The 24,178-nt window shown below is 49.6% G+C and overlaps 1 protein-coding gene and 1 long non-coding RNA gene across 25 annotated transcripts in view; one reads left to right on the plus strand and one right to left on the minus strand.

Moving 5' to 3' along the window:
- The window catches only part of KDM2B (lysine demethylase 2B), a 156,519-nt gene that overhangs the window by 58,593 nt on the left and 73,748 nt on the right, over positions 1 to 24,178 (minus strand). For all 24 annotated transcript variants that reach the window (XM_077955463.1, XM_077955461.1, XM_077955467.1 and 21 more), the window contains one exon: positions 7,668 to 7,754. In XM_077955463.1, coding sequence (XP_077811589.1) covers positions 7,668 to 7,754 — 87 coding nt within the window. The remainder of the gene's footprint in view (positions 1 to 7,667; positions 7,755 to 24,178) is intronic.
- On the plus strand, positions 1,708 to 24,162 carry LOC144333180 (uncharacterized). Its single transcript, XR_013401633.1, has 2 exons — positions 1,708 to 1,907; positions 23,829 to 24,162. It is a non-coding gene; the product is annotated as an uncharacterized LOC144333180 (long non-coding RNA).

Genomic DNA, 24,178 nt, shown 5'->3' on the forward strand with positions numbered 1-24,178 from the left:
TCCAGACTCCATGAATGACTCAGACGGCAGGAGGAACGCACTTGGGATTCCAGATCGGAGGCCCAGGTGTCTCTTCACATGGCTCCCCTCACCGCACCCTCCAAGAATCAACATGTTTCTCCTGCCTTTCTTTGCTCTCCTGGGACCCACATCCTGGCCCTGCGGCTTCCATCGTGGCCTCCTCCCAGCATGTTGAGCTGCGCACTTCCTCTTGGGGAGCTGCTCTCCCACAAGCCTTTCACCAGACCTGTCCTGCCCTCAGCACTGGACATCTGACACCCTTGGCCTTTGACATCCTCTCCTCCTACCCTGACCCGGTGGAGAACCCCATGGCCTCAGTGGCCTCAAACCGCCAGGGGCACATTCTCAGGCAAACCATCACTCCCTTCCAAAGAGCCTACGACTCCTCCCTTCTAGGAGGAGGAAGAGATAAAGGAGAAGCTGCTGCTTTTATTTTTCTTTTCGAGACGGGGTCTCGCTCTGCTGCCCAGGCTGGAGTGCAGTGGGGCGATCTCCGCTCACTGCAATCTCTGCCTCCTGAGTTCAAGTGATTCTCCTGCCTCAGCCTCCCAAGTAGCTGGGATTATTGGTATGCGCCACCATGCCCGGCTAATTTTTTGTATTTTCAGTAGAGACGGAGTTTCAACATGTTGGTCAGACTAGTCTCAAACTCCTGACCTCAACTGATCCGCCCGCTTCAGCCTTGGCATGCCTAGATAAACCAGCTTCTTAAACCAGTTCCCACCCCCAAACCCCCAGGAAATGCCAGCCCATTTCAGCACGGCCATAACTACTGCAAAGAAATTAAGTCATTCAGGCCCTTGCTTGCGATTAAGTTTTGCACAAGCAAATAATAATTTTGGGATGGGAAATGCCTCTAAACCATTCAGCCCCCTCCCCTGGTCCCCGCTCCTCCTCTTGTGTCCTCAGTTTCTATCAAGAACATCAAAAGCCTTCTGGGTGGGCAGATTCACGGTTACTTTTAAACCATAATTACAAAAAACTAGAATAGCAAACACTGATTGATGGCCCACTCTAAAGACATTTCACAGACATCATCTCACCACAGCCCCACAAGAAAGGTGCTGTTAGCCCCTTTCACAGATAAGTAAACTGAGGCTGAGACTTGCTCAAGACCACATAGCTAGTCAGTGGCGAAGGAAGGAGTCCACCCAAAGGTGCATCTGACCCCAAAAATGCATCCGAGCAGTGCAGAGAATGACCTGGGAAGCTTTTATGTATTCATTTTTATTTATGTATTGGTTTGTTTTGTTTTTTGTTTTTTTTTCCGAGATGGAGTCTTGCTGTGTCACCCAGGCTGGAGTGCAGTGGTGTGATCTCAGCTCACCGCAACCTCTGCCTCCTGGGTTCAAGTGATTCTCCTGCCTCAGCCCCTCGAGTAGTTGGGATTACAGACATATACCACCACGCCCAGGTAATTTTGTATTTTTTTAGTAGAGACAGGGTTTCTCCATATTGATCAGGCTGGTCTTGAACTCCCAACCTCAGGTGATCCGCCTGCCTCGGGCTCCCAAAGTGCTGGGATACAGGCATGAGCCACCACACCTGGCCTCTTGTTTTGTATTTTTAGTGGAGATGGGGTTTCACCATGTTGGCCAGGCTGGTCTTAAACTCCTCACCTCAAGTGATCCGCCCAACTAGGCCTCCTAAAGGGCTGGGATTACAGGCATGAGCCCCCGCGCGCAGTTTTATTTTTTTATTTTTATTTTTATTTATGTATTTATTTATTTATTTATTTTTGAGACAGGATCACACTCTGTCACCCAGGCTGGGGTGCAGTGGAGTGATCATAGGTCACTGCAGCCTCCAACTCCTGGGCTTAAGTGATCCTCCAGCCTGAGCCTCCCAAAGTGCTGAGATTACAGGCATTACAGGCATAAGCCACAGTGCCCGCCCCGAGAAGCTTTTATTTATTTATTTATTTTTTATTTTATTTTTTTTGAGACGGAGTCTCGCTCTGTCGCCCAGGCTGGAGTGCAGTGGCGCGATCTCGGCTCACTGCAACCTCTGCCCCCCAGGTTCATGCCATTCTCCTGCCTCAGCCTCCTGAGTAGCTGGGACTACAGGTGCCCGACACTGCGCCCGGCTAATTTTTTTTGTATTTTTAGTAGAGACGGGGTTTCACTGTGTTAGCCAGGATGGTCTCGATCTCCTGACCTTGTGATCTGCCCGTCTCGGCCTCCCAAAGTGCTGGGATTACAGGCGTGAGCCACCGCGCCCGGCCTGAAGCTTTTATTTTTTAATGAGACCAAGACTCACTCTGTCACCCAGGCTGGAATGCAGTGGTGCAATCTCAGCTCACTGCAACCTCCGCCTCCTAAGTTCAAGTGATTTTCCTGCCTCAGCCTCCCGAGTATCTGGGACTACAGGCGCCTGCCACCATACCTGGCTAATCTTTGTATTTTAGTAAAGATGGGGTTTTACCATGTTGGTGAGGCTGGTCTCGGACTCCCGGCCTCAAGTGATCCACCTGCCTCGGCCTCCCAAAGTGCTGGCATTATAGGCGTGAGCCACCACACCTGGCCCCGAGCTGCTTTGAGAAAGTGCAGATCCCCAGGCCCACCCCAAGCCTACAGAATGGCTACATCAAGGGTGGGGGCCAGGAAGCTGTATTTTTTCACAAGTCCCCCAGGTGAAGCTGATGCCACCAGCCTGGGGACTGGTCCTCATTACAGCACATGGCCTCCCTGAGAAATTACAGGACCCTGAGTAGTTGGCAATACAGGGCAGCCATTATTGCCAGCCCCCTCCACCTCAACTGTACAGCATCAGCTTCACGACTGCGGGCCGACAGGACTGAGAGCCGGGCAGGGACCTGCCGGAAGCACTAGGGGACTCTCACTGAATCACGTGCCTCCCCTTCGGGGAAAGGCTGTGCGTCACTCCCGAGGGACCCCAGATGGAGCAGACCTCTGGGATCGAAGGGACCAACTTCGGAGGAAAGGGGAGAGAGACAAAGCAGAAGCAAAGGTCACAAGTCATCGAGGGTGTGTTGCTTCCTCTTGTGGTTCCTGTGTGGCCCCGAAATGTCCCCGTAAGGAAGCTGATCCAACAGCTACTGACGAGGACTGTCTCCATGCCCCCATCAGGGTGCTCGTCCTCCACACTCCAGCCTCTCTGCTCCCATACTCCAGAAAAATTGCCAGTCATTGAAATTCAAGTGGCAGCCTGGTTTGGCCACTAGAGATAATGAATGAAGAAGCTGGCAGCGTCCACAGGCTGGCTTGCTAGCCAGAGGCAGTCGTGGCTGGGTCCCCCGTCCTTCCTCAGTTTCCTCCTTTGGGAATAAACCAGCAAGCCAGCCAGTAGCCATGTCTGGCAGCTGAGCCAGGGGTCAGCTCACTAATAAGGCCGAGGTCAGAGGCCAGGCCTCAAATAAGCTCCATTCCCTCGCCCAGCCTGTAAGGTCACAGACGGGCCCCCACCATCCTGCCCCTTGGTCATAAAAGGAAGCAGCCGGAGTGTAGACAGATCAAAACAAATCCAACACCACTTGTGGAAACAGCCAATCAGGTGGATGGTGATGGATGGTGGCTCAGTAGCATCTTGGATATGAAGGACACTGCATCAGAAATGACCTCACAGCACCTAATCAGTTCCAGAAAAGGGCTTTGTTCTCCTGGAGGCAAGGTGGGAGATCAAAGCATTTCTTGCTAATCATCACTTAGCGTTAATTACTTGTTAGGTAACCCGACCCAGATCAAATACCACTCCCTACCTTGCATCCTGAGGGCCTCAGTGAGCACCCTTGATCTTTCACCCCAACCTGCATCCAATGGGAGGAAGCTGCAACCTGGGAACCCAGAGACCCCGGGCAGCCCAGGCAGTCAGTCGTTTAGTTATTTCTTCCTTTCCTGTTAACTTTTTAACCCCACCAGCCAGGAAATGCATAAACACAGCAGAGGCCTCCCTCCCCCCTCTCCCTGCCACATGTCACTGGTTCCTCACCGTGCAGTGACAGAAACCTGCACATCTGGGGTCCGACGCCTTCCTTCTCCTAAGGAAGTGGCCCGAGGGTCACTGCTGCACCTCTCCAAGCTCTCTGCTTCCTCAACTGCACCAAGGCGATAACACCCTCCATCTCCCAGCCTCATGGGAAGGGTAAAGTCAAATAGACAAACTGCGTCTGGAAGTTGCTGCGTATACTGGGGAGTGCCCAGGAGTTTCAGCTGGGCTGGGGGTCATTTATTTTCAGGGCTCGGTGGTGGGCCCGGGGTATTCATTCCTCTTCTGCTTCATACCAGTTTGTGGCTCTGAAGTTATTTACTTCCTTATTTTTAAAATATTTATTTGTGACTGGGTATGGTGGCTCACGCCTGTAATCCCAGTACTTTGGGAGGCCGACGTGGGCACATCACCTGAGGTCAGGAGTTCGAGATCAGCCTGGCCAACATGGTGAAACCCCGTCTCTACTAAAAATACAAAAAATTTGCCGGGCGTGGTGGCGGACGCCTGTAGTCCCAGCTATTCGGGAGGCTGAGGCAAGAGAATCACTTGAACCCAGGAAGCGGAGGTTGCAGTGAGCCGAGATTGCGCCACTGCACTCCAGCCTGGGTGACAAGAGCAAGACTCCATCTCAAAAAAAAAAAAAAAGTACACTTCGAAGAAGATAATCAAAGAATTATACAGAAGAGCACTGCTCGATAGAAATAACAGAAGTACGTATGGTAAGCCAGGCACTGTGGCTCACGCCTGTAATCACAACACTTTGGGAGACCGAGGCAGGCGGCTTGCTTGAGCTCAGGAGTTCAGCTTTGGCAACATGGCAAAACCCCATCTCTACCAAAAATATAAAAAATTAGCCAGGCGTGATGGCGCGTGCCTGTAGTCCCAGCTACTTGGGAGGCTGAGGTGGGAGGATCGCTTGATCCAGGGAGGCAGAGGTTGCAGTGACCCATGATTGCACCACTGCACTCCAGCCTGGGCAACAGAGTTAAGACTCTAAATAAACGAATGAATGAATGAGTGAAATAGAAGGTGAGCCACATAGGTACTTTTGAGTTTTTTTGTTGCCACATTTGAAAAGGTAAAAACAAACAGTGAAATTAATCTGAATAATCCATTTTGTTTCAACAATATATCAAAACTATAGTCATTTCAACTAGAGTTGCCAGATTTAGCAAATAAAACTATAATGCATCCCCAGGCTGACGTGCAGTGGTGCCATCTCAGCTCACTGCAACCTCCACCTCCCAGGTTCAAGTGATTCTCTTGCCTCAGCCTCCTGAGTAGCTGGGATTACAGGCACGTGTTACCATGACCAGTTAATTTTTGTATTTTTAGTAGAGACGGGGTTTCGCCATGTTGGCCAGGCTGGTCTGCAACTCCTGACCTCAGGTGATCTGCCCACCTTGGCGTCTCAAAGTGCTGGGATTACAGGTGAGAGCCACTGCACCAGGCCTATAAGTGTTTGAAATTGACCAGCCTGCCCAACATGGTGAAACCCTGTCTCTACTAAAAATACAAAAAATCAGTCGGGCACGGTGGCGGGTGCCTGTAATCCCAGCTACTCGGGAGACTGGGGCAGGAAAATCGTTTGAACCCAGGAGGCGGAGGTTGCAGTGAGCCGAGATCACGCCACTGCACTCCGGCCTGGGCGACAAGAGAAAAACTCTGTCTCAAAAAAAAAAAAAAAGTGTTTGAAATCTGTTACAGTACACTTTTTTCTTTCTTTCTCTTTTTTTTTTTGAGATAGGGTCTCATTCTATTGCCCAGACTGGAGTGCAGTGGTGTAATCACAGCTCACTGCAGCCTCAAGCTCCTGGGCTCGAGCGATCCTCCTGCTGAAGCCTCCCAAAGAGCTGGGACTACAGGCATGCACTATCATGCCTGGCCTTTTTTTTTTTTTTTTTTGAGATGGAGTCTCGCTCTGCCGCCCAGGCTGGAGTGCAGTGGCCGGATCTCAGCTCACTGCAAGCGCCGCCTCCCGGGTTTATGCCATTTTCCTGCCTCAGCCTCCGGAGTAGCTGGGACTACAGGCGCCCACCACCACGCCCGGCTAGTTTTTTGTATTTTTTTTAGTAGAGACAGGGTTTCACCGTGTTAGCCAGGATGGTCTCAATCTCCTGACCTCGTGATCCGCCCGTCTCGGCCTCCCAAAGTTCTGGGATTACAGGCTTGAGCCACCACACCCGGCCTTTTTTTTTTTTTTGGTAGAGATGAGGTCTCATTATGTTACCCAGGTTGATCTTGAACTCCTGGGTTCAGGTGATCCTCCCCGCTCAGCTTCTGGAGTAGCTGGAACAACAGGCATAAGCCACCATGTCTGGCTTCAGTGTTTTTTATAATAGCCAAAAAAAAAAATCAGAAATTAACAAAATACCTCTTGGGGCTACTGAAGTCACAAATAATATTTAGAGCGTGCTAACCTCAAGACAGCCCTTGTCTGAAGGGTTTTGCATGTCTTATCTCATTTAGTTCTGACAACCACTGAAGAAAGTCTTGGTATAACCCATTTTTATAAACAAGGAAAGTAAGGCTCAGGACAGTATGTAACTTGTCCAAGGAAGTGGTGAAGCTGCCTGGAGGCAGATGGATGGTAGAGAGATGACCTGATACATATGTATCCCACCTAGGACCGCCTTTGGAAGGGTGCTCACCAAAACTGTTTTCTCTGGATGGCGGACTTTGAGGTGAGCACTGGTTGAAAATTTGGCCTCTGCTGCCAAACCGACCGATCTTTGTGTACTTGGCTGTCCTAACGAGTGACTTGACCTTTTGAAGCCTCAGTTTCCTCATCTATAAAATGAGAGTCACAGCTGTCTACGCCACAGAGTTGCTGAAACATAAATAAGATAAGGGCTGTGGAGGTCCAGACAACAGCCAACTGCCCCTACGAAGTCTTCAACAATACAGCCATTATTCCTCTTCTTCGTGACCTGGTCCTTTCCCGTTTGATTAGACATTTTTATTTTATTTCATTTATTTATTTATTTTTATTTTTATTTTGGATAGAGTCTCACTTTGTAGCCCAGACTGGAGTGCAGTGGTGCAATCTCTGATCACTGCAACCTCCACATCCCAGGTTCAAGTGATTCTCCTGCCTCAGCCTCCCAAGTAGCTGGGACCACGTGCGTGTACCACCATGCTTGCATTTTTTTGTATTTTTAGTAGAGATGGGGTTGTGCCATGTTGGCCAGGCTGGTCTCGAACTCCTGACCTCAGGTGATCCACCCGCCTCCACCTCCCAAAGTGCTGAGATTACAGGCGTGAGCCACCGCCCTCGACCAATTACACATTTGTATGTTGAGCATCAATCAGTTTTACACACTGAGAAAAAGTTCCTTTCAAAAGAGAAGACAGCCCATGAAGCGCTAAAGGAAAAGGAAAAAGGAAGGGAAGAAGCAAGGGAGTGAGGGAAGGAGAGTCAGAAAATCCACCTAAGCACAGGGAAAGGCGAGGTGTGAGCGCCCCCCAGTTTTCCAAGTGACCACCAGGCGGCACTGTTCGCAGTTCCCACAGCTAGGTAAAGCAGCCCCGTTCCAAAAACAAAAACACAGAACAAATCACCAAAATCCTTCATCGTCACTGGGGTGCCTTCATCTCAGGAGGCCCCAGAGCCACCGAAAAAGCCGCGGACGTTCACCCTACAGGAGGTGGGAAGGAAGTGGGAAGCGGCTGCCCACTGCAGGCAGGCTGCGTCTTACCTTTGGAGTCTTCTTTGGCCAAGTCACCACAGGGACCCCAGTGATGGCCAGACTAGGGTCATCATCCGCGTGCTCCTTCAGGACATTCTGTGGCCAAACAAAGCACCCATATTAGCCCAGGGGGAAGGGAAGGTCTCTGACGGGGCCGAACAGCAGACATAGTCCAGTAAGGATTGCACTCCACAAAGTCAACGCCCGCCCATGACTCCACCACCACCCACACACTCAGTAGAAACCAAGTCACTAGGGTCCCCTGGGGCCCACAAAACATACAATGTTCCCCTCTGCCCTCTACAGATTTTTTTTAACAAAGCAAATCACACACCTCCCTGTGACTTCCACGTATGTATCACCCATGATCACAGTTATGACAGCTAGTGCTTGTCCAGAGTGTCAGTGACTCACAGGCAAACTTTTTTTTTTCTTTTTTGAGACAGAATCTTGCTGTCACCCAGGCTGGAGTGCAGTGGTACAATCATAGCTCACTACATCCTTGACCACCTGGCTCAAGTGATCCTCATGCCTCAGCCTCCTGAGTAGCTGAGACCACAGGCACATGGCACCCTCCCTGGCTAAATTTTTTTTTCTTTTGAGACAAAGTCTGTCGCCCAGGCTGGAGTGCAATGGCGCAATATTGGCTCAAGCAACTTCTGCCTCCTGGGTTCAAGCGATTTCCCTGCCCCAGCCTCCTGAGTAGCTGTGAATGCAGGTGTGTGCCACCACACTGCACTAATTTTTGTATTTTTAGTAGAGATGGGGTTTTGCCATGTTGGCCAGGTTGGTCTCCAACTCCTGATCTCAAGTAACCCACCTGCCTTGGCCTCCCAAAGTGCTGGGATTACAGGCGTGAGCCACTGTGCCCAGCCATAATTTTTAAAAATTTTTTGTGGGCCGGGCGCGGTGGCTCAAGCCTGTAATCCCAGCACTTTGGGAGGCCGAGACGGGCGGATCACGAGGCCAGGAGATCGAGAGACGATCCCGGCTAACACGGTGAAACCCCGTCTCTACTAAAAAATACAAAAAAACTAGCCGGGCGAGGTGGCGGGCGCCTGTAGTCCCAGCTACTCGGGAGGCTGAGGCAGGAGAACGGCGTAAACCCGGGAGGCGGAGCTTGCAGTGAGCTGAGATCCGGCCACTGCACTCCAGCCTGGGTGACAGAGCAAGACTCCGTCTCAAAAAAAATAAAAATAAAAAAAAAATAAAAATAAATTTTTTTGTGGAGACAGGGTATATGCCATGTTGCCCAAACTTCTGGCCTCGAGGAATCCTCCCTCCTCAGCCTACCAAAATGCTGGGATTACAGGGGTAACCCACTGCACCTCATTTAATTCCTACCAAGTACTCCGGAAGGGCTGGGCAGTGGCACTGCGGATCCTCTAATGTTCACAAATTTAACTACGTACTCAGAGAAGCAAACAAAACCAACTGCCAGACCTTGACACCTTCACAGAGCCATGACTCCGTCCTTCAGTCAGCTTGCTACATGTACACTAACCATGCTGTGTGACAATGTGTAAATGTTTTTTGCAACATGGGCCCTAAATACAAGAAGATGCTTGATCTGGTCTGACCGAGGATGGAGTCATGTGGCCAAATGGTGGCAGAAAAATGGGCTGCGTTGCACAGACTGCCAGGTTGCGTGGCGATCTCCCACGAGGCACACTGTGTTCACCCTCATGAGTAGTTCGAAGGTTCTTCAAAGGGAATTCTCACGCTACCAGACTTTGGCCTTGTGTGGCTGGACTTTAGAACCTCATCCAGGTATAAGATGCTACCCAGCTGAATTATCTAACAGCCACCATAGGAGAGGTTACCGAGGCTCACATAGGCTCACAGGACTTTAGTGCTGCTCCAGACTATGAAGACAGACCCCCGGAACCCCACTCTCTGGCACCAGACTTTCTGCCCCATGACCACCCACACAGGATTTTCTCTGGCTACATCCACACATCCACAGCACCCCACAAAAAAATGTGTTTAAATACACACGGACCTATCACTGGGCCATTCTGATCCTGGACCATGGATTGCTGAATTGTATAAAAACATTTTTTCAGGACATTTAAGAACAGAGTAAATCATACAAAAGCACTTAGCAGGAAGAGCAGAAGTGCTCAGGAGACAAACGAGGGTGAAGATTATTTGAACCCCTGGCTACAAGGGTTCAAATCCCAGCCGCGGGAACATAGAGCTTCCCCAAAGTCCCATAGTCAATGTCAATGATTTGTAAATGCTATTTATAAAGTGTCTTTATTCACTGCTGTATCCCCAAAGCCTCACATAATGACTAACTTAGAGTAAGTTTCCAATAAACAAAGTTTTTTTTTTTTTTTTTTTTTTTTTGAGATAAGAGTGTTACTCTGCCACCCAGGCTGGAGTGCAGTGGCACAATCTTGGTTCACTACAATCTCTGCCTCCCAGGTTCAAGGGAGTCTCCTGCCTCAGCCTCCCAAGTAGCTAGGATTACCTGCGTGCGCCACCACCCCTGGCTAATTTTTGTTATTTTTAGTAGAGACGGGTTTTCACCATGTTGGCCAGGCTGGTCTCAAACTCCTAGCCTCAAGTGATCCGCCCACCTCGGCCTCCCAAAGTGCTGGGATTACAGGCGTGAGCCACCGCACCTGGCCCCAGAGTGTTTATAAAATAAAGCCACAAATACCAAAAGAGGGACAGTCTACAAAATGCCTGAACAGATCTCCTCAAAACCATCGAGGTCATCAAAACAAGTAAAGTCTAAGAAACTATGGCAGCTAAGAGAAGACTGATGAGACTAAATGTAATATTGTGCCTTGGGTGGGATCCTATAACAGAAAAAAAGACAAGTAATAACATGGTCTAACTCTGAATATAGTCTTTAGTTACAATGCATGTTATCAATATTGGTTTATTAATTGTCACAAACACACTATACTAATATAAGATGATAATAATAGGGGAAAACTAGGCATGAGGGGTATGTATTGGAATTCTCTGTACTCTCTGCTGAATTTTGTAAATCTAAAATTACACTTAAAAATAGTCTATTAAAAATATATTTACATACATTTTGAAGCAGGGTCTTGCTCTGTTGCCCAGGCTGGAGTGCAGTGGTGCCATCACAACTCAAGTGACCCTTCCACCTCAGCCTCCCAGGTAGCTGGGACTACAGGTGCCCACCACCACGTCCAGGTAATTTTTTGTAGAGATGGGATCTTGCCATGTGGCCTGGGCTGATCTCAAACTCTTGACCTCAAGCAGTCAGCCCACCTCAGCCTCCCAAAGTGATGGGATTACAGGCATGAACCACTGTGCTCAGCCTCGCATTTTTGAAAAATAATAATTAGGCCGGGCACGGTGGCTCACACCTGTAATCCCAGCACTTTGGGAGGCCAAGGTGGGTGGATCACGAGGTCAGAAGTTCAAGAGCAGCCTGGCCAATATGGTGAAGCCCCGTGTCTACTAAAATTACAAAAATTAGCCAGGTGTGGTGGCGGGTGCCTGTAATTCCAGCTACTCAAGAGGCTGAAGCAGAAGAATCGCTTGAACCCGGGAGGCAGAGGTTGCAATGAGCCGAGATCATGCCACTGCACTCCAACCTGAGCAACAGAGTGAGACTCCATCTCAAAAAATAAAAAAAAATATAGAATGGAATGGAATGGAATGGAATAGAATAGAATAGACTACGAGGGGGCACTAGGGCAAAGGATTCTCATTTCATTATTTCTTTTAATAATCCATATGAGGCCGGGTACAGTGGCTCATGCCTGTAATCCCAGCACTTTGGGAGGCCGAGACAGGCGGATCACCTGAGGTCAGGAGTTTGAGACCAGCCTCACCAACATGGAGAAACCCTGTCTCTACTAAAAGTACAAAATCAGCCTGGCGTGGTGGCACATGCCTGTAATCCCAGCTACTTGGAAGGCTGAGGCAGAAGAATCGCTTGAACCTGGGAGGTGGAGGTTGCAGTGAGCTGAGATCATGCCTTTGCACTCCCGACTGGGCAACAAAGCAAGACTCCGTCTCAAAAAAAATAAAAATGAAAATAAAAAATAATCCATAGGAATTTTGCACCCTCTTCCACAAGCATCAGTGCTGATTTTTTCTAATAATAATGCTTCCAGCCAGGTGCAGTGGCTCAGGCCTGTAATCTCAGCACTTCAGGAGGCCAAGGCAGGTGGATCACGTGAGGCCAGGAGTTAGACCAGCCTGAGCAACACGGAGAAACCCCATCACTATTAAAACTACAAAAATTAGCCAGATGTGGTGGTGTGTGCCTGTGGTCCCAGCTACCTGGGAGGCTGAGGCAGGAGGATCACTTGAATCCAGGAGGCAGAGGTTGTAGTGGGCCGAGACCGTGCCACTGCACTCCAATCTAAGAAACAGAGTGAGACTTTGTCTCAAAATAAATAAATAAATAAATAAGTAGTTTTCCTCTCTCTAAAAAATCACTAAGAACAAACGAGCTTTCCAGAAATATGCTCCAGGTTTAGCCAGAGACTTCCCATTCCCCCTTGCATGTGGGTCCCAAATGGCTGGGGGAGAAGACCGTCATTTCCACAGGGCATTTCAGCCACTTACTCCAATCCCAAACTTTAGGATTGAGTAACAAATTCAAGATGTAACCAGACTGGGACAATAGGGAATGGTGAGGCCTGTGACAAACTAGAGAACACACGGCCCATTTAAAAAGGGGGAATGCTACCCAACTCCAGCTTACCTCCTATGGGGATGAAAGGCCCACTAGACCTTTACTTTTTCAGAAGAAATCAAAGATGCAGAGTTTTATTTGAAATCTCTGCATTTTTAAATGTTAGCAACTAACTAAAACTTAAAAAAAAAACCCACGGTGAGTGACACATCCGTGTGCTGGTTCGGCCCATGGGCCACCAACTTGCAAACATGGCTCTGCATATGACTGAAAGTAATGCCCACCCCCCTTTGTTTTGAGTTTCCTTCTTAAATGTCTTACCATTTCTTGTCATTTCAATATCAGATTGGAGTCTAACTCACAAGCCCTGAGGTAGAGGCCTCTTTAGAGGGAGATTAGTTACAAAAAGTTATTACTGCAGTTCAAAGTACTAGACATAATTAATAAATTAATAACAATAAATAATATATTTTAAAAGACTCTGTTTCAAAAAAACAGAGAGTTGCCCAGGCTTGAGTGCTGCGGCGTGATCACAGCTCACCACAGCCTCGAACTCCTGGGCTCGAGCAATTCTCCCACCTCAGCCTCCCAAGTAGTTGGGATAAGAAAGCACCATCATGCCCAACTAATTTTTTAATTTTTTAGTAGAGATAGGTTCTTGCTATGTTGCCCAGGCTGGTCTCAAATTCCTACGGTCAGCTGATCCTCTGGACTCCTAAAGTGCTGCGATTACAGGTGTGTGAGCCACCACACCCACTCGATAATTTTTTTTTTTTTTTTTTTTTTTGAGACGGAGTCTTGCTCTGTCACCTGGGCTAGAGTGCAGTGGCGTGATCTCGGCTCACTGCAACCTCTGCCTCCCCAGTTCCATCGATTCCCTGCCTCAGCCTCCTGGGGAGCTGGGATTACAGGCACACACCACCATGCCCAGCTAATTTTTGTTGTTGTTTTTTTTTTTTTCCAGTAGAGACAGGTTTCACCATGTTGGCCAGGCTGGTCTTGAACTCCTGACCTCAGGCAATCCACCTACCTCGGCCTCCCAAAGTGCTGGGATTACAGTCGTGAGCCACCGTGCCCGGCCAATACTTTTTAAAATTGCAATTGTTATTGGTAAGCCTGGGCAACATAGCAAGACTCCATCTCTACAAAAAAACTTTAAAACTTAGCTGGGCATGGTGGTATGTGCCCGTAGTCCTAGCTTCTTGGGGAGATTGAGGTGTGAGGATTGCTTGAGCCCAGGAGTTTGAGGCTGCAGTGAGCTATGATCACACAACTACACTCCAACCTGGGAGAAAGAGGGAGAGTCTGTCTCTAAATAATAATAATGGCCAGGTGCAGTGGCTCACGCCTGTAATCCCAGCACTTTGAGAGGTCAAGGTGGGCAAATCACCTGAGGTCAGGAGTTCAAGACCAGCCTGGCCAACATGATGAAACCCCGTCTCTATTAAAAGTACAAAAAAATTAGCCAGGCGTGGTAGCACGTGTCTGTGGTCTCAGCTGCTCGGGAGACTGAGGCAGGAGAATCACTTGAACCCAGGAGGCAGAAGTTACAATGAGCCAAGATTGCACCACTGCACTCTGGCCTGGGTGACAGAACGGGACTCCAACTCAAAAAAATAATAATTAATTACTTAACAATAATTAAAAATAAAAAGAATTTTCCCCAAGTGCCCTGAGCCTAGCATCTCACGCTCATACCTCCCGTTTCCCTCTGTGTGTGGCCCCCTGCGGCCACCAGGGGGCGCCCTGGGCTCTGTCCCTCAGGGAAGAATTTTCATTTGTGTATGACAGGCTGCGGGAAAAGAAGATTATTCTAATTGGAGATTTCATCTCTGAGAAATAGGTTGTGCTGTCACTGGCTTCCCTAGGCCCTGCTTGAATTTATACACTCCCTGGGGCTCTCGGAAGCACAGATACAAGGAAGGCTGGGTGCTCTCACCAGCTCAGCCCCCTAAGGGTTACACCCTACACGCCGCTCCCCTCCGAAAGTCCAGGGCAGGCTTTGGAAGAGAAAGATCAAGCCGGCCGGGCGCGGTGCCTCAAGCCTGTAATCCCAGCACTTTGGGAGGCCAAGACAGGCGGATCACGAGGTCAGGAGATCGAGACCATCGTGACTAACCAGTGACACCCCGTCTCTACTAAAAAAATACACACACAAAAAAACTAGCCGGGCGAGGTGGCGGGCGCCTGTAGTCCCAGCTACTCGGGAGGCTGAGGCAGGAGAATGGCGTAAACCCGGGAGGCGGAGCTTGCAGTGAGCTGAGATCCGGCCACTGCACTCCAGCCTGGGCGACAAAGCAAGACTCCGTCTCAAAAAAAAAAAAAAAAAAAAGAAAGAAAGATCAAGCCTTGGGGCCCTTTCTGCTGGAAACTGCCCCGTACTGGACCTCACGAGATAACCACAGACAAGGGATGGCTGGGCCTGGGCGGCCCCTTATGCCAACTTGTCTCAAAGAGCTTAATTAGTTAACAACGGATTCGGGTCCCACTGCTCCCTAAGCTGGGGCTTTAACAATCACAAACTCCCTCCATGCCGTGACTAAAAATATCCCACTGTGAAAATAAGGCAGGCATCAGGGAAGAATCGCCATCCACCGGCCGACAAGGGAGGTACGGCTTGGGGAACTCCTGCTCTGGGGAACCAGCATCCTCCGGGGTGACCCCTTCCACGGGGAAAGAGACCCGCCAGGCGTCAAGGTACCTGGGGTCTCTCAAGTACCCTCCCTCCATCTCAGCCCAACCGTCTGTGAAAACCCATCTGAAGTAGCTTGAATTGTGTCCCAAAAATTATGTGTTCAGGTAGGGCACCGTGGCTCCCACCTGTAATCCCAGCACTTTGGAAGGCGGAGGAGGGCGGATCACTTGAGGCCAGGAGTTCAAGACCAGCCTGGCCAACATGGTGAGACGCCGTCTCTACTGAAAATACGAAAGTTAGCCAGGCATGGTGGCACATGCCCGTAGTCCCAGCTACTCAGGAGGATGAGGCAGAATTGCTTGAACCCAGGAAACAGGGGTTGTGGTGATGCGGTATCACACCATTGAACTCCAGCCTGGGCAACGGAGCAAGATTCCGTCTCAAAAAAAAATTTTTTCTTCAAGGTGAAATAATTCTGAATTTAGGGTAGACCCTAAATCCAATGTCTAGTGTCTTTATGATAAGAGAGATTTGGACAGAGACACAAAGAAGAAATCCACAAGAAAATGAAGGCAGAGACTGGAGTGATGCAGCCACAGCCAGCGAACACCAGAAGCTGCCAGAAACTGGAGGAGGCCCGGAAGGATTCTCTTCTAGAGACTTTGGAGCAAGCACAGCCCTGCTGACTCTTTTAGTTCTGATTCTGACCCCCAGGACTATTAAATAACATACTTGGTTTTTAATTTTTTTTATTTATTTATTTTTTGGAGACAGAGTCTTGCTCTGTCGCCCAGGCTGGAGTGCAGCAGCACGATCTCAGCTCACTGCAACCTCCGCCTCCCAGGTTCAAGCGATTCTCCTGTCTCAGCCTCCAGAGTAACTGGGATAACAGGCGCGCACCACCACGCCTACCTAATTTTTTTATATTTTTAGTAGAGACAGGGTGTCACCATGTTGACCAGGCTGGTCTTGAACTCCTGACCTCCTGATCCGCCCACGTTGGCCTCCAAAAGTGCTGAGATTATAGGCGTGAGCCACCGTGCCTAGCCAAAAGTGTGATGATTTTTAAAAGCCAACCACGCTGGTCATCTGGGCTTTACACCTCACTGTTCTACAAGTCAGTAAGACCCAGGAGAGGCCGCGTCAACAAGCAGATGCGTTCCAGGTGGGGAACTGACAACCCCAAGAGAAAAAAGCTGTGAACACCTTCCACGGTCATGGGTTTCACAGGCTGGCACATTTGCCCTGCACCAGCCTGTTTTCATTCTATGATGTCTGAAATTTTTGGCTCTAGTTTGCTGAGCTATTAAAGGCCCTGTGCTAAAGGTGTCACCTCACTGAGTCCTCATGACCACGACGCTGTATTCCAAGTACTGCATTCCCCAAGAGCATTCCGCTTGCTTAACAGATGGCACAGGGATTTCGGTCTGATGCAAAACTTTTGGTCTTCAAAGAACACCTGGCCACACAGTGGTTCACACCTGTAATCCCAGCACTTTGGGAGGCCGAGAAAGGCAGATCGCTTGAGGCCAGGCGTTCGAGACTAGCCTGGCCAACATGGCGAAACCCTGCCTCTACTAAAATACAAGAATTAGCTGGGCGTGGTGGCGCATGCCGTAATCCCAGCTACTTGGGAGTCTGAGGCAGGAGAATCACTTGAACCTGGGAGGTGAAGGTTGCAGTGAGCTGAGACAGGGTCTCACTCTGTCACCAGGGCTGGAGTGTGATCACAGCTCACTGCAGCCTCAAACTCCTAGGCTCAGTAAATCCTCCTGCATCAGACTTTCAAACAGGCGCACGCCACTACACCTGGCTAATTTTTTGTTCCTTTTGTTTTGTTTTGTTTTCGTAGAGTCGGGGTCTCACTATGTTGCCCAGGGTGGCCTCAAACTCCTGAGCTCCAGCCACCCTCCCACTCTGGCCTCCCAAAGGGCTGGGATGACAGATGTGAGTCACTGTGCCGAGCCTAAGCAGCAATCTTTAACCTGGAGGGGGCATGAGGGGGCTGCTGAGAGGTGAGAAGGGGGAAGGAAAGAGAAAGGGCAGCGGAAGTGTGGGTAGCTGGCCAAAGCCAGTCTGACTCACCTTTGGCTGCAACCTATGTTCATGGCTTCATTGTTCCTTAAAGTAATTCAATGACATAGGTCTCCGCTGTTATGCCCATATCACAGTGAGGACACTGCAGTTTCACGAAGGGTCAGCGTTTCAGAATGGCCAAGAATCACAGAATCTGGTCCCCAGGAGGACAAAGCACATCCTCATTTTACATACAGGTAAACAGAAAGGTGGACTGGCTTGCCCAAGGCCACACAGTGAGTAGCTCAGAGCAGAAACCAAACTTGAACCCCAGGGTCTCCTGCGTCCTGAGTTCCTGTCCTTCCCATCTCATACAGGCCAATATCTTGGCACCTCCATCACAGTAAGTGTCTATATTTATTTCTCATTGATGTTGAGACAGGGTCTCTGTCTGATGCAATCACAGCTCACTGTAGCCTCCACCTCCTGGGCTCAAATGATCCTCCTGCCTCAGCCCTCTAACACTACACAGTCTCCCAGGTAGAGGTGCACGCCACTATACCTGGCTAATTTTTTATTTTTTTATAGAGATAGGATCTTGTTATGTTGCCAAAGTCGGTCTCAAACTCCTGAGCTCAACCAATAATCCTGCCTCGGTCTCCCAAAGTGCTGGCATTATAGGCATAAGCAACATAGCAAGACATAGCCTCCACAAATAATTAAAAAATTAGCTGGGAGTAGTGGCATATGCCTGTAGTCCCAGCTACTTGGGAGGCTGAGATGGGAGGATTGCTTGAGCCTCGGGGGCTGAGGCTGCAGTGAGCTATGACTGTGCCACTGTACTCCAGGCTGGGTGACAGAGTGAGACCCTCATCTCAAAAACAAACCAAAACCTACATTACAATGAAATATCTAGAATAAGTAAATCCACAGGACAGAAAGCAGATTCGCAGTGAAGAGGGTATGGGACATGGCAGCTCTTAGGTACGGGATTGTCCGCAGTGATAAAAAGGTTCTGGAATAAGATAGTGGTGGTGGCTGCACACAACTGTGAATTGTTGGCCGGGCACAGTGGCTCATGCCCGCAATCCCAGCACTTCGGGAGGCCAAGCCAAGATGATTACCTGAGGCCAAGAGTTGAAGACCAGCGTGGCCAACATAATGAAACCCCATCTCTACTAAAAATATAAAAATTAGCCAAGTGTGGTGGCGCATGCCTGTAATTCCAGCTACTCGGGAGGCTGAGGCATGAGAATCACTTGAATCCAGGAGGCAGAGGTTGCAGTAAGCTGAGATCATACCACTGCACTCCAGCCTGGGCAACAGAGTGAGGCTGTGTCTCAAAAAAGAAAAACAAAACAAACAAACAAAAAGAAAACCAAAATTGTGACTGTACCTAAGGCCACTGATTTGGACACTTTAACATGGTTAAAATGGTAAGTTTTGTAATGTGTGTCTTACCACAATTTAAAACATATGTCACACAAGGCTGTCCAACCACCTGAGCCCAGGGGCTCAAGATGAGACTGGGCAACACAGTGAGACCTCCGTCTCTACAAAAAATATAAAAATTAGCCAGACATGGTGATGCACACCTATAGTCCCAGATACAGGAGAGGCTGAGGTGGGAGGATCATCCAAGCCCAGGAGGTCGAGGCTGCAATGAGCTGTGATCATGCCACTGCACTCTAGCTTTGGTGACAGAGTAAGACTGTCTCAAAATGTAAAAACAACAAAATCACACAAATGAAAGAACAAATGGGTTTTTAGTATAAGCCAAAACCTAGTCATCTAAAGACTGAGTTGAACTGGGGGCTGTCTCCAATCACCAGGGCACTAGTTACCCTGAGCCACCACAAGCAGCAGCCTCTGAGGTCCCAGGAGAGAGCCCCTCTTCCTGAAACACAAGCCAAAGATCCTAGCAGGTCAGTCATCAAGCGGAAACCACCACAGCCCAGAAACATGAATCCCTCAGCGGCAGTGGGGGAGCTGGGCATCAGCTCTGAACTGTCTCAGACCCACATTCCTGAGCTGTGTTTTATTTCTTGGCCAAAGCAAAAGAAGCCCCCAACAACAGAAAAGAGAGAACAAGGCAACGGCGCGTACAGCTGGGGAGAACGGGCGGCCCACCCTCTGGGGCAGCACTCCCAACCGGAAAGTCAGTACTGGGTTCAAAATCGGTTTTTTGGCCAGGCGCGGTGGCTCAAGCCTGTAATCCCAGCACTTTGGGAGGCCAAGACGGGCAGATCACGAGGTCAGGAGATCGAGACCATCCTGGCTAACACGGTGAAACCCCATCTCCACTAAAAATACAAAAACTTCTCCGGGCGTGGTGGTGGGTGCCTGTAGTCCCAGCTACTCAGGAGGCTGAGGCAGGAGAATGGCATAAACCCGGGAGGCAGAGCTTGCAGTGAGCTGAGATCCAGCCACTGCACTCCAGCCCGGGCGACAAAGCGAGACTCCGTCTCAAAAAAATAAAAAATTTAAAAAAAATAAATAAAATAAATTAAAAAATAAAAAATCGGGTTTTTTTGGTTTTTTTTATTTTTTTGAGACATGGTCTTGTTCTGTCTCCCAGGCGGGAGTGCAGTGGTGCACTCGGCTCACTGCAGCCTGGAACTCCTGGGCTCCAGTGAGCCTTCTGCCTCAGGCGCGCACCACCACACCTGGCTAACTTTTGTTTTTGTACAGATGGGGTCTCACTATGTTGCCCAGACTGGTCACAAACTCCTGGGCTCATGTGATCGGCCTTCTAAAATGTTAGGATTACAGGTGTGAGCCACTGCACCAGGCCTCAAAATTTTTTCTGGGTCTCCAGGGAGAGTGAAGGGCTGATGCCTGTCAAACCAATCAGAAACTCTCCTGCTCTGGATGAGGTGACGGCACCCACGGCCCCCAGCAAGCACTTGGCCACACGACATTTAGAGACACGAGCAGCGGCCCCAGCGTTCACGGGACCCTCAGGAGGCCTGTCCACCTAATTAACAAGCTCTTCAGCCTGAAAACAGCCTCATTAGACAAGGCTCAACTAAACATCTCTAAAGTCAGGTAAGTTCAATAAACGAGCTAAGTGACTAGGTTACATGAAAAAGACAGCCTGGGCAACATAGGAGACCCCATCTCTACAAAAATTACAGAACAGGCCGGGCGCGGTGGCTCAAGCCTGTAATCCCAGCACTTTGGGAGGCCGAGTCGGGTGGATCACGATGTCAGGAGATCGAGACCATCCTGGCTAACACAGTGAAACCCCGTCCCTACTAAAAAAATACAAAAAACTAGCTGGGCGAGGTGGCGGGCACCTGTAGTCCCAGCTACTCGGGAGGCTGAGGCAGGAGAATGGCGGGAACCCGGGAGGCAGAGCTTGCAGTGAGCTGAGATCCGGCCACCGCACTCCAGCCTGGGTGACAGAGCGAGACTCCGTCTCAAAAAAAAAAAAATTACAGAACAATTAGCCAGGTATGGTAGCATGCCCATGGCCCCAGCTACTCAGGAGGCAGGGGTAGGACAATCACTTGAACCCAGGAGGCAGAGGTTGCAGTGAACCGAGATCATGTCACTGCACTTCAGCCTGGGCGACAGAGCAAGACTCTGTCTCAAAAAAAAAAAAAAAAAAAGAAAGAAAGAAAAACTAGTGACACTCAGGGAGGCAGAGGGAAGTTTAGTGGTGGGGACTGGAGCATATAGGGTCCGCTGCTAATTACTTCCTGCTGATTATAGCCATTCAGGAACATGAGCCAGGAGACCTAGGATATTTCATTTTTATTTATTTATTTATTTAGAAACAGAGTCTCACTGTGTTGCCCAGGCTGGAGTGCAGTGGTGCAATCTTGGCTCACTGCAACCCCTGCCTCCTAGGTTCAAGTGATTCTCCCACCCCAGCCTCCCTAGTAGCTGGGATTACAGGTGTGTGCCACCACACCCCGGCTAATTTTTGTATTTTTTTGGTAGAGACAGGGTTTCACCATGTTGGCCAGGCTGGTCTCAAACTCCTGACCTCAACTGATCCGCCCGCCTTGGTCTCCCAAAGTGCTGCGATTACAGGCGTGAGCCACCATGCCTGGCCAAGCCAGGATATTTTATAAGAGGCTCCAGATTTGTTTAACGTTGGGAACTAATTACAAAAATCCATTTAATCCTGTGCAGGCCAGATGCGATGCCCGGAGGCTGGGTTTGCCCAGGGGCTGCAGATTTGCAGCTTTCATCCCAGGTTGCATGATTTGTAAATAAAACCCACACAATCACCTCAATATCTTCTCCCTAAATTTGGGATTGCCTCTTGAGAGGAAGAAAATCACTTTCTCTACAGCCACCAAAAGAGTGGCGCATAGGCTGGGCGCGGTGGCTCAAGCCTGTAATCCCAGCACTTTGGGAGGCCGAGACGGGCAGATCACGAGGTCAGAAGATCGAGACCATCCTGGCTAACACGGTGAAACCCCATCTCTACTAAAAAATACAAAAAACTAGCCGGGCTCGGTGGCGGGCGCATGTAGTCCCAGCTACTCAGGAGGCTGAGGCAGGAGAATGGCGTGAACCCGGGAGGCGGAGCTTGCAGTGAGATGAGATCGCGCCACTGCACTCCAGCCTGGGCGGCAGAGCAAGACTCCGTCTTAAAAAGAAAAAAAGAGAGTGGCGCATAGACTCTCCCACTGAACAGCAACCAGACCCTAGAGTAAGTTACTTAACCTCTCTGTACGTCAATTTACTTATCTGTAAAATAGGGATAGTCAAAGTACTACAAGGCCGGGCACGGTGGCTCACGCCTATAATCCTAACACTTTGGGAGGCTGAGGAGGCAGCAGATCACGAGGTCAGGAGTTCAAGACCAGCCTGGCCAACATGGTGAAACCCTGTCTCTACTAAAAATATAAAAATTAGCCGGGCATGGTGGCAGGCACCTGTAATCCCAGCTACTCGAGAGGCTGAGGCAGGAGAATCGCTTGAACCCGGGAGGCGGAGGTTGCAGTGAGCAGAGATTGCACCACTGCACTCCAGCCTGGGCAACAGAGCAAGACTCTGTCTCAAAAAAAAAAAGTACTCCAAAGGGTTGTTGGAAGGTTTCAATGTGTTTGTACTAGAAAAACACCCCCAACAGCACCAAGTCATTGAGATGCCTCATTTCATATTATCACGAGCTGCCCGTGATTCCCCTGTGAGGAAGGAGGACGTCTGGGCTGCTTGCACTTTTTCTAACCCCTACCCCAGGCCTCCTCTACATCATCAAAGAGTCTAGGGTAAGTCCAGCCTCAGGCCAATCAGGTAGGTAGAGGCTAGGGATAGGAGGAGCCAAGTTTCATCCCTAGGAGGACATCTGTTCCCAGAACCAGCAACACCACACAGAAATAGATCAGAGAGACAAAGATGCTTTTGAAGGCAAAAATAGGCTAGGCCAGGCACAGTGGCTCATGCCTGTAATCCCAGCACCTTGGGAAGCTGAGGTGGGAGGATCACTTGAGCCCAGTAGTTTGAGACCAGCCTGGGCAATGTGGTGAGACCCCATCTCTACAAAAAAATTAAAAATTAGCTGACCATGGTGGCATGCACCTGTAGTCCCAGCTACTTGGGAGGCTGAGGCAGGAGGATCACTTGAGTCTGGGAGGTTGAGGCTGCAGTGAGCCAAGCTCGCATCACTGCATTCCAGCCTGTGCAACAGAGTAACACCCTGTCTGTCTCAATAGTAAAAAATAAATAAATAAATAAATAAATAAATAAATAAAGTAAAAAAGGCTTTCCAAAAGCATGGAAAGACATTTCTTCTTCAGATTAGTATGGTTGTTTTGGGTTTTTTTTCAGGCAGGGTCTTGCTCTGTTGCCCAGGCTGGAGTGCAGTGGTGAGACCATGGCTCCCTACAGCAGTGACCTCCTGGAGTCAAGCAATCCTCTTTCCTCAGCCTCCAGAGTACCTGGGACTACAGGCACAAGCCACCATGCCTGGGTAAATTTTTTATTTTTTGTAGAGATGGGGTCTCCCTATATTGGCCAGGCTAGGCTCAAACTCCTGGCCTCAAATAATCCATCTGCCTCAGCCTCCCAAAGTGCTGGGATTACAGGCCTGAGCCACCGTGACCGGCCCGCACCCAGTGAATCTTAATATTATATCCCAGGCCCTACACAAGGGTTCCTAAGTGAATACAATGAACAAGTGAACTGCCAATCCTGAGTACTTCACAGTCACTGAAGAAGAAACTTAAATTCAGTTTCCAACCCCAGGAGACAGCTAGCTGGCTTCCCTTGGGCATCAGACATTGGAGAAGGACGCCCAAATGCCTCTGAGGCCTCAACCAAAAAGCCTGACTAATGCTGAGACAAGAGGCAGTTCTACGCAGTGGCAGCCACACAGAAGCTCTGCAGTCACCCTTGAGTCCTCATCCCAGCTCCACCATCCACCTGCTCTGTGACCTCGGGCATGCCCCTTACCCTCTCTGAGCCTACTTCCTCATCCATTAAATGCATATCATAATGAAGACTTCCAAATCGCACGCAGCTACATAGTGCCTGCATTAGTTGGCCGTGTCAAGGACTGTGGGGATGCACAACCTGCTCATGTGAAACTGATGCATGCTCCAAGAACGCTGTCCCAGGACAGCGAGGCTTCCTGACAAGGCTGGAGGGGTCTGTCTCTCAGACCCGGTAACAGCAACTGCCGCACATGTCACACCTGCTGGTGGGGACTCAGGTTTCCAATAAGTGCTGAGAAGAAAACTCGTCAGCCACAGAGTGACCTTCCAAAATGGGGTCCTCTACAGCTCTTTTGTTTTTTTGAGACCCAGTCTTGCTCTGTCGCCCAGACTGGAGTGCAGTGGTACGATCTCAGCTCACTGCAACCTCTACCTCCCAGGTTCAAGCAATTCTTCTACCTCAGCCTCCCAAGTAGCTGGGACTACAGGCATGGGCCACCATGCCTGGCTAAGTTTTCTTTTTTTTTTTTTTTTTTAAGTAGAGACAGGGTTTCACCATGTTGGCCAGGCTGGTCTTGAACTCCTGACTTCAAGTGATCTGCCCGCTTCAGACTCCCGAAGTGTTAGGATTACAGGTGTGAGCCACCGTACCCACCCTCTGCAGCTCTTAATGGTCACCTCTGCTTGGACACCCTACATAGGCTTTTGTGGACTGAGGCCCCCAGAAGCCCTCTCCCGGCACCCGCCCAATGCTCAGAGCAATCTGCACAGAGCCACCATGAGCTGAGCTGCCCCGTCACACTGAACAGGACCTGCCCAGCCCTCCTCGGCCGCCCAG

Source organism: Macaca mulatta, chromosome 11 (genome assembly GCF_049350105.2).
Source record: "Macaca mulatta isolate MMU2019108-1 chromosome 11, T2T-MMU8v2.0, whole genome shotgun sequence".
Taxonomy (NCBI): Eukaryota; Metazoa; Chordata; class Mammalia; order Primates; family Cercopithecidae; genus Macaca; species Macaca mulatta.